We start from the raw sequence: 15,780 nt of genomic DNA on the forward strand, positions 1-15,780 counted from the left end.
TGTCTGTCTTTAGAATGATCACACAACACACACAAGCAGTGATCTGTCTGACCGTCTGTGTTTATTGTTGTCATCTTCCAGGCATCAACACCTATGGCTGGAGGCAGGCAGGAGTTAACCATGTTCTCATATTTGAACTCAACCCCAGAAACAACCTGTCCCATCAACATCTGTTTGAGGTCTGAGTGCACACACACACATGCACACACACATGCACACACGCACGCGCGCGCACACACACACACACAGGCAAAATGCTTTCTAATCAAGCCAGTCATGTCACAGTGACTTATGGAACTAAAGTTGACTTCGTTACAGGCCATACAATCAATTACCTTTTTGTACAAGTTAATAATGTATATATTCACTTGTCCCTTTGGGTTTAAGAGCGTATTACCCCTCAGGTTCATAATGATTCTGATAAATATTGTGACTGAATCTCTCTCTGCTTGTCTGTGTGCAGATTGCTGGTCTGTTGGGGGTGCTGTGGTGCGTCAGCCTACTGTCTTGTCTCTTCAGTGACAGCATCCTCGTACCAATGCAGGCTAACCCTCTGGCTCTCTATGGCTTCTTCCTCCTCTTCCTCATCAACCCCTTCAAGACGTGCTACTATAAGTCACGCTTCTGGCTGCTCAAACTCCTGGTAACTTCACTCAATAAAATAATTATACAAGCTTCATATTGTTTCGTTTTTTTCAAACATAAGTAATAATACATTTTCCTCTTGTGTTTTCCTATGGGTACAGTATATTTAAAGGACCATAAATGTAGGGCTGCAAGTAAAACTTGTTTTCAGTATTGATTAACGTGTCAGTTATTTTCCAATCATTTGTTCTATAAAATGTCATTCAAGTTACCTGACTTAAAAGTAGTTTTACAACTGTCTGTGTAGACTGTCAACATAATGAATGGAATGATGATTAGTAATGGAACTGTAAGTAAACACAAAAGAAAAACGAATGATTATTTTCATAATTGACAATAATTGACTTGCATATTGTTGCACTGGCGCGTTTGGCAGGAAAGCAAGATTGGAGTCTTTAGGCATTCTCTTTATGCAAAAAGTATGATTTTAAATCTTTTTCTGTTATTTTCAAGAAAGGTTGGAAAACCAGTGCATCACAGCACCCAAAATATAAGTACAAAATAAAAAATGACTTGACTCACCATTAATTTAATGAGTGAATGGAAGGAACAGTTGTTATCTAATACTTTCACAGAGCATAAAAAAATTAATGCTTCAGTCCGAGATTTTAAAAAGCTATATCTCCTAGTTGATTTCATCCATTTCCTTTAATTTATTGTGAAGAGAAACTAATCTTCCTCGTTTTGTCTTCCTCCACAGTTTCGAGTGGTGACAGCTCCATTTCATCGTGTTGGCTTTGCAGACTTCTGGCTGGCTGACCAGTTGAACTCTCTGGTCGTGGTTCTGATGGATCTGGAGTACATGGTCTGTTTCTACAGTTTTGAACTGGACTGGAAAAAACATGATGGACTCATCAGTAGTGAAGGTGAGACTGTAAGATAAAATGCAACTTAAGGCTGTGAAGACTGATCCAATGATGATAAACCAACACCTTATAATGACCAAACTCATTGTATTGTATTTTATGCAGGTAAAGATGTGTGTAATTCCTACTCCTACGGTGTCCGTGCGGTGATCCAATGTCTTCCTGCGTGGTTCCGATTTGTCCAGTGTCTGCGACGTTACCGTGACACCAAACGGGCCTTCCCTCACTTGGTTAACGCTGGGAAATACTCAACGTCTTTCTTTGTCGTCACCTTCGCTGCTCTCTACAGCACACACAAAGGTAGAGAGGAGACTCATTTACATTATACATCTTTGCTGTATTGGGTGCACAGAGGACAAGCTTACACATACACCTTTATTGGAATATCCAATACAGAGCACTCCAGGCCTTTATATGAGACACATTTATTAGAGACAGACCTTTATTTCTAATTTAACCTGATTTTTTTTTTTTTTTTTTTTTGGTAAGTATAATTTCCTACAATTTAGAAAGATGTTTCCCTGTTTTCTGATCTTCTTTGTTTGCTGTTTTCCCTTCCTTCCTGTTCCCTTGTCTTGATAAATTCTTAGTGTACAATTTCATTAGTTCAACACCAGAGTCGTGTCGTACTTCCCAACCAGAAAAAATAAATAATAAGAAAACAACAAGATTCCCAATCACAACTAGAAAAAACATTTTCTTAAAGTTAATTTCTCTTTCTCTACTTGCTAGTAGGCCATGAGATCTCTTATACAATTCGCCATGCACCATCACTGTGGTCTGTAAAGGCTAAGTTGTTAGGCTAAATTTACCATATGTATGCCATTGTGTGACATGCAATTCTCTTCCCCTACAGTGTTTTTTACAAGGTCAGGTGCTAGACCAGTTTACTAATGTTGGTCATTGTCTGAATACCAGCTTTTATGTAATTCTGGCAGTCCTTCTGCTTGGGCACTGTATATTTAGTATTAAGCAGCGTTTCCTGTTGTGTGTAAAAGCTGGTTAATAGACAAAAAAAATTGAAATTTTATGTAAGTAGGAGCTTTTGATAATCATTTGTGCATAGAAGTTAAAGGTGGCTTGGAATAATTTCGAAATGGTCTTGCACATGGTTTGCTTCTCTCCTTAAAATGAAAAATACAGGTGTCTGAGTTATTAGAAAACAAATAGGAAAACATCTTTGATCTCTATCTCCACCTCAGCTGAAGCCCACGCTGATGCCCAGATCTTCTTCTACTTGTACATTGGCTGTTTAGTGGTCAGCTCATGTTACACACTGGTCTGGGATCTGAAGATGGACTGGGGCCTGTTTGACCGCAATGCGGGAGAGAATATCTTTCTGAGAGAGGAGATAGTCTACCCACATAAGGTATTTCTCCACACAGGGAGGAACCTCCATGTTTTGGGGGGGTAGGCTGATACACTTGGTTGGCCCTTTCAATATGAGAATATAACCTGTAATGTAGGATGTGTTGGTAAATGTTGTGTTCTTCTTGTTCTCAATCTCTCCCTCCAGGCCTATTACTACAGTGCTATAGTGGAGGATGTGCTCTTGCGTTTTTCATGGACTTTAACTGTCTCCCTCAGCACAATCTCCAGGTTTCATGGTATCTCTGACATACTGGCTACTGTACTCGCCCCAATGGAGGTCTTTAGGTATTTAAGATCATTCTATTTTCTGACTTTTCTCTCTTCTATTATTGAAATCCTGTGTTTTCTTCCTGCTGCTTTTTTCCCTATTAGTTATTTCCAGCCTTTATACTCTACTCCTGCTCTCATACAGATTTTGCACAGTATTAATAATCAGTTACAAAAGAGGAAATTTCTCTTTTCTAAATTTGCACAAATGTAGGCATGGATCTGGTACAGATTACAACAGTAAATAATAGAATGAAGCAAAGAGAAAACAGGAAGTAAATAATCAAACTCAGCACACCCATCAGGTGCAGTACTAGAATACACCAGGTAAAATAAAAAAAATTAGGTTAGAAAAGACACTCAAATGAGAAAGAACATTCTGGGATTTAGAGGTAATCTGACAATTATTTTTCCAATCTAGATTGCTCTATAAATGTCACGTAAGTCTCTTAGAACCCCGATGAAGTCTTTAAATTGCTTGTTTTGTCCTATTTAAGTTCAAAAACTAAAATGTATTAAATTTTTATGTGTTACAAAAATAGACAAGAAAAAAGCAGTCCCCACATTTGAAAAACTTGAAAAAACAAATTTTGACATTTTTGCTCAATAAATCTTAAATAATAATCATGATTGTTGGCTATTAATTTCATGTCGATCAACAAATTGTTGAATGCTAAAATTCCGATTATGTTGAAGTTTTTAATCCTCTACCCATTCAGAAGCTATGTCATGTTGTGTCCCATTTTAATGTTTGGTGCTGTTAATTCTGATAGAAAATGCTCCAATGCTTGTGCAAGTGCTTGAATTATTACTTGCAATATTATATAAGTTATAATATTTTGCATTTTGCATTTTTCATTTAAAATCTTTTATCTTTTGTTTGAAATCTATTACCTAATCCATTCTCCATGCAAGTCATCACCTACATCCCCCCTGAATTGTTAGGAAACATCAGTTTCAGTTTAGCTGACATGAGGATGTGGACTATTGCTGAACTCAAAGCATGAAAATGAATGATTTAGAGCATGTAAGTAAACTGGCCCCTGACAGTCAGTGTTTGTCCTTCCCAGACGTTTTGTGTGGAACTTCTTCCGACTGGAGAATGAACATCTGAATAACTGTGGTGAGTTCAGGGCTGTCAGAGACATCAGTGTGGCTCCGCTCAATGCTGATGACCAGACCCTGCTGGAGCAGATGATGGACCAGGAGGACGGAGTCAGGAACCGGCAGGGCAAGAAGAGCTGGAAGAGGAGCTACAGCATGAGTCTACGCAGGCCACGGCTCGCCTCACAGTGAGTCTTCACAACAAAAGCTGCAAACAGACCTAGTGAACATGTGAAGGTGCAAGGATCCTTTATCGTATTGCATTTATGCGTTCCAGATGGAGTTACAACAAACTACTCCTGTTAATAATCAGTGCTGCCTGTAAATAACTGATCCTAAGGCCTGCCCACTTGGGTTGTGTTGGTACCTCAGACTATTTATTAACAACAAACTTGGAGATGCATATAGTGTTTAGACTCCTACTGCTGTGTTTAATTGGTGTTTTTTGGCAGTCACACAACAGAAACCAATATCAAGGGATTCAGAACACCATTAAGGAATTATTTCAAGATGAAAGATTTCATAACTACATTTACAAGTACAATTTTTCTACACTATTTTTAGTTACTAGTTAAATATACTGTATAATGTCTGCTTGTTGTAGTGATTGGCAGCTTCAGGTCATGTAGTATTTTCTGAAGTTTCTAAGTTTTCTGATATGGAAATTTCTTTTTTAAGCCTGTGCTCTTCCAATGTGAGCATGGAGATGACAGGCATTTTGCCTCTTCAATCTAACCTGTGCTGTAACCCCAGAGACTGCTTACAGTGGGAAATCACATTCTCCCTTGTCACCTCCAGGTCCAAGACCCGTGACACCAAGGTTTTGATAGAGGACACTGATGATGACTCCTGACATCAGGCCACGCCCCTCGCCTGGGTCCAGAATTTATTCAAAGGAGTGAACTCCACCTCCTAACCGAGGAATTACCCAGCGAGTTGGGCGTTGAACTCTCAACCAAGGAAGCGTTTTAAACTCTCATGTCTATGAAATCTGTTTTCAATGCATGAGCCTTTGCTTGGGTTCAGAACTATTTCAATGGAGAAACTTTAACAAACTTAAGAAAAAATCCAGCAGAAAGGCCATCAAACTCCTACTGCTACCTTCAGTAATAACCAAGGGTGGGCTTATCACTTAAACTCTACCTTACCCAAGCAGTGGGTGAAAAACTTCTCTTCTTGACATCCATAGCCACCCAGAAATAGACTCTAGAACTACACTCACTCCTTAGCCATTGCTTTGTTTCTCCTCGAAGCCTCAGCCTAGCATGAAAAAAGCAGCTAAACGGAACACAAGCCGATAACCCTGACAGGAAGTGTCCCCGCTCCCTCTCGATGCCAGACCACTCTCAACCAGGGAGAGGCCGACAACTTTCAGCCAACTGCTGTTGAGGGCCAAAAGGTTTTCCCACCTTTAGCTATTAGTCTCCTCCTACACTCCCAGCATCTAGGTAACACTTAGAGAAAGGTCTTGAATAAATGATGTACCATTTGCACTTCAAGAGATCTCAAGTCAACCTTTAATTTGGACCTCGGAATGAACCTGAAGCCCCTTTTTTTCCTGTAAGAGAATAAAAAGGGTTACAAAGTTGTCCAGTCCCCTCTCTGACCCCTGGCGTTTACGCTGGTCAACACACTTGCACCAAGGAAAATTTGGTTCCACCACTCAGTCACTGGCTTGACTGTCCTTGCTCTTTAGCTTTTCCCATCATCACAGAGCTGCCTACCTACACCTTACATGCTTTAGAAACACATACACAGAAACACGCACTTTGTAGGAAGAGTCATTTGAAATGCCTATTGTGTGTTTACACACAGAAAGAGTGATTTTAATGTTTTATTGTTCATGGACGTGGAACACTTGCCCATTATTCTTTTTGAAACCCTGGGTAGAAAATATACACACAAACACACACAGACTGTAGATTGTTCTTAATCGTGGTTGTAAATATGAAATGGACCAAAGCTGGAGGTGGTGTGAAAATATTCAGAATATATTAAATACTCCATAAAAACTACAGTATGGACCAGCAGTTGGAATGACTGTTCAGCTGCAGAGCTGAGAAGGAAATTTTATTTTTGTTTCTGGAAAAAGATCATCTTAATTGTCCTGCAGTTATTTCCCAGTCACCTTGTGTGAAAAATATCCTCCATTGGAAAAGTTAAAACATTTTTGCTGAATGTATGCAAACTTATTTATGTATATGTGAGTGGGAGAGATGCCTAAATACCACCTGTCAACCCATTTAGGCCAATCAGTTTTTAAAAACTTAAAGAAACTGAGTTAAGATGAATCTTAAGGATTTTTTACTTTGTCCCCTGAAATCTTGATCAAAAAATTGAAGACTGTTTGATTGAAATCTGCTGTTTTATGAAACAGTAATTGTCATCTATGAAATTATTTAGAAATATGATGATGATGATGGGGGGGGGGGGGGGGTCACCTGTCTCATACTGGTTCAAATTGTCACAATCAAAAAGGATGGTTTAGTTAAACTAGAATTCGAATGAATTGGCTCTTACAACTGGTTTGGTGGTGAAGGATCCATGTGGGACTGAATCTGATTGGCTGTTTACACTCATGAGATACATGCTTCGTACTTTGATGGTCGATGTTGGTTGAAAAAAACAACATATTTGTCTTGAGACAAAGTAACTTTAATATGTTTTTTATAATATATTTTATGTTCAGTATGTTATTGTGCTATTCAGCACATTTTGTGAGTCTTCCATAAATTCTTAAAAAGTAGCCCTTTGTTTACCACAGTGGCAGAGAGAACCAGGCCTTTATTTTAATTATATTAGAGAGTCTTTTATTCCTAATTTAACCTGTTTCCCAGTGAATACAAACTCAAAACTTCCTCCATGTTCACCTGATGCCTTGATAAATTCAGTATTATGTACATTTTCACAGCACTAATTCCATCAGTAAAAGTTATTCACCAATTTACTTCAGTCCTTTCACTTTTCTGTCTTTCTAACGGCAGCTTAACATCAGTCAGGAAAAATGGAAAAGTGGAAAAACTGAAATGAATGGGTCAATGAAACGGGTATTTCTGTTAAACAGAGAAACTCTGAGTAGCAGAGTGGTGAGTATGACCTGTACAACACTGGTGTTGTACTGATGGAATTAGTTCTATGGAAACAATTTCATGCTTAATTTACCATGTGAGAGCCATTATTTGGCTTCAGGTAATTTCCTCCACCTCAGTGTGTTTTTTATCTGGTCATTATTCTGCCATTATTTGCTTACGGAATTAATGTGAATTTTCGTTAACAGCTACGAGGTCTTAAAATCAGACCAAAAAACTTGGCTATGGTTTGGTCTGGTTTTGCCTCTGTAGTTTTGCAAAGTCTCACTCAACAGAAGGATACACACAGTCCACATCAAATCATCTGCATATTTTCAACTAATTTCAGAAACTCAGTAGGAATGGGAGGAATAATCACATTTCCTAGTAAACACCCATGGTGGATATTTTATTACAAGTTCCTCTGGCGTGCAAGTAGATCCTACAACATTAAACAATTGCGAAATCTTAGCCAGGTCATCTGTGCTGGTTGTAGATACAAAAATTCAAATACGGCAGTCAACAAATGTTATGACCATTTAGAACATCAAAAATTAAATGTGATTTTAGCAGGGACTTCAGTTCAATCCCATGGAATTGTGGCGATTCCATGAGGCAAAGTAAATCCACAAGAAAATTTGATTGAAGTGTAGACTTTCAGCTTTAATTCAAGGGGTTTGACAAAAATATCACATTAACCATTTAAGACTTACAGCCATTTTTATACATAGTCTCTCATTTTCAGTAGATCAGAAGTAACTGGACAAACCAACATCATTGTAAATATCAGGATTATTTTAAATACTTGGATGAAAATCCTTTGCAGTCAATGACTGCCTGAAGTCATGAACCAATGGACATCCCCAAATGCTGAGTGTCCTCCCTTGAGATGCCTTGCCAGGCCTTTACTCCAGCCGTCTTCAGTTGCTGCTTGTTTGTGGGGCTTTCTGCCCTCAGTTTTATCTTCAGTAAGTAAGTGAAAAACATACTCAGTTGGGTTGAGATCAGGTGACTGACCTCTCATTGAAGAATATTCCATTTCTTTGCCTTGAGAGCTCTTTGGTTGCTTTCACAGTATGTTTTTGGTCATTATCCATCTGTACTGTGAAGCACTGTCAGTTTTGCAGCATTTGGCTGGATCTGAGCAGATAGTATAGCCCTATACACTTCAGAATTCATCCTGCTACTTCTATCACCATCAATAAACACCAGTGACACAGTTCCACTGGCAGCCATGCACGCCTTCTGTGGTCTTCCAGGCCTTTTGGTGTTGCTGAGCTCGCCAGAGCATTCCTTCTTTTTAATATGTACCAAATTGTTGATTTGGCCAGTCCTAAAGTTTTGCTCTCTCTCTGTTAGGTTTGTTTTGTTTTTTCAGCCTAATGATGGCTTCCTTCATTTGCATTGACACCTCTTTGAACTGCATGTTGAGAGTTCCCATGAACAGCTACCAAATGCAAAAAAAAACATTTGAATCAACTCCAGACTTTTTATCTGCTTAATTTGTCATGAAATAACAAGGGAACAGGCCATACTGATTTTCAGTCAATTGTCCAATTACTTTTGAGCCTCTCAAAATGATGGACTATATATAAAAATGGCTGTAGTTCCGTAACGGTTAATGTAATTTTTTTGTGAAACTCTTTGAATTAAAGCTGAAAGTCTACACTTAAATCACATCTTGATGTTCGTTTCAAATCCATTGTGGTGATGTACAAAGGCAAAATTATGAAAATTGTGTCACTGTCCAAATACTTATGCACCTAACCGTAGCTATTGTAGTTTATAAGCTGTGTTGCACCATTCATTTTTATTTAACCTCTGTCAGAGTAAAAACTGTTACAGATACGAATAAACTATGTGATCTTATTGTTCCATTAGTAACCAAGTTAAGCTAATGAGTTTGCTAAAGGCCTTTAGCAAGCTAATTCTCTTGGAGAGCTTTATTTTCACTGTTAATATAACTTTTTATTGAACAAAATGGTGTACAATAGTGAACATCATATCAGGGGGGAGTAAACAGTACAGTAGGGAGAATCTCCAGGAGTTATTCTAGTGCTAGCCGTGATTAGCTCACCAGCTATAGCAGTTCACCAGCTAGCCCTGCAAATGAAATATTTTGCAAAGACGTGAAGATTAATTCTGCTCCTACCATTCTCCAGTGTGATCAGGCCTTTAAGGTGCCACCATGGAGCTAGCTGATATTGTAAGGTGACAACTAGACTTTTGGCAGCACATGAAGTAGCTCAAGGTTCACAAGAAACTTCTGTGCTCATCCATGATGGAGCTTTAAAGTTGACTGAGCTAGAAAATTTTAATCTTAAAAAACATTAAACTGAAAACATTATACATTTTAATAAGCTCTTTAGTTTCATACCTGATATCTTCAGCCTTTGAGTTTTTTTATTTTGCCTCTTTTTGGAGCCCAGGGCTAATGTCTCTTTCTCTCTCTCTCACACACACACACACACATACACACGGTTAGAAAATGAGAGGAACTATCAACCTATTGTTGATGTATAATCTTTTAATCAGAAAACATTTCTACACAAGCTTTGAAATTAGGATGTTGCCTTCACTGCTCTCTATCTTCTAAATTTTCCATGCAGCAGACACAATCATTCCATCCAAAGAGAACAGTTTAGTATTCTGTTTCAGTGCGTTTCTTCAGGACTTTCATTTTCTACTTCATCAGGTTTTCATGTTGAAACATGTTCCTTTAGAGTTGATAATTATAAATTTTGATCATTATACATCCATTGCTGTGTTATAAACAACATATTCCATAGTGACAGATTAGATGTGATAAGAATTTACCTCAGGACATAGTGAGCACATTTGCACCTTGGCCTGGTAAATTACTTGCAGGACATAAGCTTCTTAACCCCACCTCCCCCCATGTATGTTTCTTATAAGTAAAAAGATCGGTTTTAACTTAGCTAAGGAAAAACTTCTTGTGTTCCTTCAATACCACAACCAAGCCTAATGGTGTTACATGTTCACTGTTATGATTGTGTACATATAATTTTAACATTTCAGCTGCAGGGAGGCTGACAAGGCTCTGATTGATTTGGACCATGTCACACAGGGGTTAGAGATAGTAAAATGTACCTTTTTCGTTCTCTTTCTACATTCCAGATGATGCCTCGCGCTCCCATTACACATGAACACCACACCTGTATGTAAAGATGTTTGAGACTGTGACAGACAGGTGAAACCATCTCCCCTTTTCCAGATGTCAGTCAAATGAAATCCACCTGTAGAGGGTTAGGGCTGGGTCTCGAACCTAAAAGTTTGTATGGTACTACCAGAAATAAACTGGTACCACAGAGTACCGGAAGCTGACAGTGAATGTATGGTCAAATTTAGGATTTTAATTTCTTATTCTTAGTTTAGATAGTTCCTGATTTAAATCAAAATTTAGCTAATTTTAGACAACATTTAACACAAAAATTGGCTTCTTTAGTCAAATGAAAAAAATGAGTTGTGTAGAAATCCAAGTAATATTTTGCCAAGTGAGGTACCAAAACTACCGATACCCAGCGCTAGTCGAGTGTGGTGGAATCTACTAGACCAAACAGAAGATCTTTCAGAATGTCTTCAGGATTTTTAAATAAAACTGTTATCAACAAGCCTCTTTCCCAACATTTCACAGAGTACCAGCTGGTTGTGACCAAGATCTCATCAGTTGCTTCACAATAAAGCTACACATTATGCCTCATGCAAGAACATTTTCGTATTCTTATCTTAAACTTCAGTGACTTTTTTCTGTGACATTTAGTTGTACAAGCATTCCAAGTCAGATTAACCAAACTCTCTTTAACTGGACAAACTTGTCGTAAATCATTCGTGTTGGCCTGATGGATGTTACCTGTTCATGTGGAGTTGCGCATTTGTGAAATTTCATTATTAGCATAATCAGCACCCCTACACTGTAAAACTTTACAGGAATTCCATGGAATCAAATTATCTTTTTTTCATTAACAATGTAAATATGTAAGTTTTATTCATTTTAAGTTAATTCAACTTGTCATTTCTGGTTTTTATTTTCAGACCACTTCAGAACTTATAAACATTGTTAATGAGTTGTTCTGACTTGATGTCTTTGACTTGAAATCATGAGATGAATGAGTGTACTGTACTATGAGTTTACCCAACTCATTAAATGAAGTTTCTAAAGAAACTTGATCATCATATTGACAGACTTCCCAGCATTCATTGTTTCGACTCGTTCCAAATAAAATAAAATTTGCAAAGTGGAGAAAAACAACAATGTTCATCAATAGCTGATAAGTAAGTAATGCGATAAATTGGACAATGGTGGGAGAGAATATGTTTAGGCTATGTATGGTATGGTTACTAACGGATTTTGAGCTGTATATGAATGAGGTTTAAGGACTACAAGATGTTACTAGTATTTTGACATCAACCCAGTCATGAGCAAAAGAAAAGATTGATTTGCCTACTTCAGATGGCGGTCTGGAGATTCTCGACTGGAACCCAAAGCAGTTTGGGGTTGAAGTCAGTAACTTTTCATGGCAAACCCTGGGTGGATCTTCCCTAGGCCATTGTGAGTTGCCTAGGCAACAGGTTCTGCCAATATCCCTCTGCCGTTTTAGCTTCTGGAAGGTGTTTTTTATTTTTTTCCCATCCAAGGTGGATGAAGACATGCCCCTACCCTGCCTTTGTTTGGCTAGTACTTGTTACTTTCGTTGGTTGCGTTGGTTATGTTTAGGCATGAAGAGAAATGATTGGTTAGGGTAAGAATATAACAGTAAGCCAGTCAGAGGCAGGGTAGGGGTGAGTCTTTGGCTAACAGATTGGGGGAAAAAAATGCATCTGGAATTTTGCCAGCAGACTTCCTTTGGCACCACTCATTATTTCTCTGTGGGCAGTTGGGGCAGACCGGTTGTCTCCCTGGGGCTCTTTTAGTTTAAAGTGGAATCAAGTAACGACTCTTATTACTGTACTTAACCTTTGCTAGAAACTTAAGAAGGGATTGGCTTTGGAGTAACGAAAAAATCTTCAAAAATCTTCAAAACAAAGCCAGAGAATTAATTAAAATTTAGAAAAATACTCTAAGGAACTCCTGCTCTTCTGGTTCAAATTGTTGTTGGCTTACAAAGTAAAGGAGATACAAGTCATGTGTATTGACAAAAACTTTCTCAGAATACCTGTGGCGAAAGAGAGAACAAAAGACACAAGGACAAAAACTACAGAAGAAAAGCATATAAAGGAAAAGAAGTGCAAAACGATTAAAATTGCAAAAAACATGGTGCAAAGAAATCGAGCTGTTTTATTCCTGGGGGCCCGGCGTGCATTTTAAGGCAGTACCTGTTTTCTCTCTTTTTTTCAACTGGAGAAGCAAGTAATATTCTGTAGAATTTTTGAGCTGTGTAATCTGGAGTTTACACACACAAATCACCCATCCACTTTCCACCATGACCTATTAAAACATTAAATAAAATGATACATAACCCTAACAGAGCTTTTAATGACAGAAAGGTAAATTGAATAACGGAACAAAATGGTTCCTAACACTTATTATAAATGAATAGAGATTACACAACAGTGCTTTGATTAATAATAATAAAGAAATCACTGTAAATGTTTAATGACTGTAACCTTGTATGGCAGATGCTGGCAGTATGGTGACATAATAGATATTGCCTAAACTTTACATTTCACATTTCGGCCCTTCTATGAGATAGAAAGTCTGGGGATTAAACAAACAACTTTAAAAAAATCTTCAAAAACTTCGAAACCAAACTACTTTTTTTCATATTATTTCAAACGTGTTGAAAAGGAGAATTCTTCTGTTGCATTGCTTGAGGAATGTGGCCTTTGATTTATGGTAGATATCTATTAAGAAAGAGGGAGCGAGAAGAAGGGGGAGGAATGCAGTGACTGTGTGTATGTTTCCAGTGGGTCCATATTGTGAAGAAGAGTTCACACCTTTATGATGATTATTTTTTTCTTCATGTTGTCTTATTTGAAGAAAGTAATAGTTAAATAGTAATCAAAGATGAAGCCTATTGTGGTGGGATGAACTCCATTCCACTCTGTGGAGGTTTTGCTTGTTTAATCCCATTTGCCTTGTGCCCTTTTTGACCCATGGGCTGGTTATACATCTTTCTGAAGTCTTAAAAGCTGGTCTGTTTTTTAGAGAAAGATAATTTTTTCTGTTTCCTGTCCATATGATGGTTTAATTGTGGGAAAGATGGAAGGGAGACCTTTTTGGGTCCATAAAATCTGAATGTCCTTATTATGAGCTCTTTAATAGCTTACTGAGGCCAGCCTATGTCTGTTACACGATTAAAAACAATGCTAACCATAATGAGACATAGTACTGAATTCTGTCACCTACACCCAACCACTTGGGAATATAAAGAAGTCACTGGGAGCAGCCTTGCATGTTTACTTTGTAGTGACTCTGGTACAAAGTGGTTCCAACAGAAGCTGATGTAAATTCTTCATCAGTTCAGTGAACTTAAATAAGTTGGTATTACATTTTCAAAACTCATAGAATGACTTTGAACTAATTATCCAACTTAAATTCAGTTAATTCACATTTTTAAGGCAGCAGGAGAACTTGTGTTTTTAAATTGAACTAGCTTAAAATGATTTACAGTGTAAAATTTCCATATAAAGCTTCCTGCTCCACTCTGTTTGGGAAAGTTTCAATAAATAATTTAGCAGTGTCAGTATAGTTGTATAAGTGGGCCTGAAACAATTATAAATTATTAATACAATATTAATACATTCACCAACAAGTCATCATTAAGTCAAATTAGTGTTTTTCTCCTTTGAAGATCTGTACATGACTTTTAGGACAGGTCTGGCCCACTTGTGACTTTCGTTTCTATGTGAGAGAAAACCCTAAATACGAGAAAGAAGGCTTAATGCCACAGATTCTATTAAATCTCTTGTACGTGCCGCTTAAGAACAAATCTGTATGACTGGTTACTGCATGAAGCCCAATGTCTTACATTCCCATAGAGTCTCTCTCTTAGACTTCATGGATGCACTAGAAACCAGAAAGACTTAGTTTGTCATTGATAGGCAGTTTTTCAAATGTCTGTTGGAGTACATGAGACCCAAGTATGGAAGATGATTGAATATAAAGCATATGAAATATGTTTGAATATGAAGTCCTAATGTTGAAAACAGAGTTAATCTGAAGAATCTGAGTATCTTATTCTATTCTGCAGAGAAAGCAACACAACTGGCAGCTCCAGGGTTCTCTGTCCTCAGATCTCTATGCATTAGTAGGAAACCAGGATTGCTGCTGAAACCTGAGCAGAGCTCAGTTTCCCAATACAACACTGTCCTCTCTGCAAATCCAGGACGTCCCAGTTACCATGTTGTTGCAAACCTCTTGAAGGCTTTTTTCTCAAGTGAAAGGTCGTGAATTTCAAGTCTGATCTGTAAAAACATTTGGTGTTTGTTTATCCCTGCCCTGTGAAGACACTGTGTCCTTCGATCTGTTTGGAACAATTGTTGGACACCAGTTCTGTTGCATACACACACACCAGTCATCATCCTCCACCCCTCACTGCTGGGCCTGGAGCATGGAGCCTGTAAGAGGACAAGAATCTGGGGACATGATTTATTTTAGACACAAAGCCTTGCTGTTGATTAAGTTTTATTGTCTTTGTAAAACCCCAGCTTGTTTATTTCTTTTTTCTTTTTTTTTAAGTAATTTGGTCCAATTGACTCACATGAGATGCTTGATGATCTGAGACACTCAATGCTCACTGGTCCAGAGCTTTCTCGGCATGGAACAAACACAACTTTGACCTGCATCAGAATTCCCTAATATACACACAGAGAGAGCATTTTGATCCACATTCTGCCCCACTAAAGTGTGACCCAGAGCTGTTGATTATACAATACATTATATATTGATGAATATATTGATTAGAAGCATTGTATAATCAGTGACTGTGCTGTGGGTTTGTCTTGTATTTACAGTAGCAGTGTGAAGCTACAGAGGTGCCTGGTTCACCAACCCCTGTTACAGTTTTTCAGTAAAAACAGCTAAAGCTCAAAAATGTTTGTGACTGTGACTGTGAGTTTGTGACTGTATTTATTTTCTTAAACTTACACTGATGTTTATGTATCTGTTTACTACATACAGGAACTTAACCGTGCAGGTTAAAAATTCTCTTTTAAAGTAAAGTAACTAAAGGAAAGTAACTAACTAAATTTACTCAAGTACTGTACTCAAGGACATTTTTGATATACTTGTAATTTACTCATTTTCCTTTTATGTTACTTTATACCTCTGCTTCATTAAATTTCAGTTGGGTTGAAAAGTATTGTATTTTTTACTCTATCACATTGATTTTACAGGTGGATTTACTAATTACTTTCCAGATTTAAGATTAAGATTTTACCTGAACCTACAGAAATGTTGCATCTAGTTGGGGACCCTGGTCACATTTCAGATGAGTTGT

General features: G+C 37.8%; 1 protein-coding gene across 2 annotated transcripts in view; it reads left to right on the plus strand.

Moving 5' to 3' along the window:
* LOC120798844 (xenotropic and polytropic retrovirus receptor 1 homolog) overlaps positions 1 to 5,841 on the plus strand; it is a 49,584-nt gene extending 43,743 nt beyond the window's left edge. The window contains exons 9-16 of one of the 2 annotated variants that reach the window (XM_040143582.1): positions 82 to 179; positions 464 to 643; positions 1,346 to 1,511; positions 1,617 to 1,811; positions 2,714 to 2,880; positions 3,028 to 3,167; positions 4,220 to 4,441; positions 5,052 to 5,841. In XM_040143582.1, coding sequence (XP_039999516.1) covers positions 82 to 179; positions 464 to 643; positions 1,346 to 1,511; positions 1,617 to 1,811; positions 2,714 to 2,880; positions 3,028 to 3,167; positions 4,220 to 4,441; positions 5,052 to 5,106 — 1,223 coding nt within the window. In that variant the 3' untranslated portion in view covers positions 5,107 to 5,841. Of the gene's footprint in view, positions 1 to 81; positions 180 to 463; positions 644 to 1,345; positions 1,512 to 1,616; positions 1,812 to 2,713; positions 2,881 to 3,027; positions 3,168 to 4,219; positions 4,442 to 5,051 lie in introns of those variants that run through there. The other variant, XM_040143583.1, reaches the window with a different exon arrangement.
* Positions 5,842 to 15,780: the final 9,939 nt, after the last annotated feature.

This window comes from Xiphias gladius, chromosome 14 (assembly GCF_016859285.1).
Source record: "Xiphias gladius isolate SHS-SW01 ecotype Sanya breed wild chromosome 14, ASM1685928v1, whole genome shotgun sequence".
Classification (NCBI taxonomy): Eukaryota; Metazoa; Chordata; class Actinopteri; order Istiophoriformes; family Xiphiidae; genus Xiphias; species Xiphias gladius.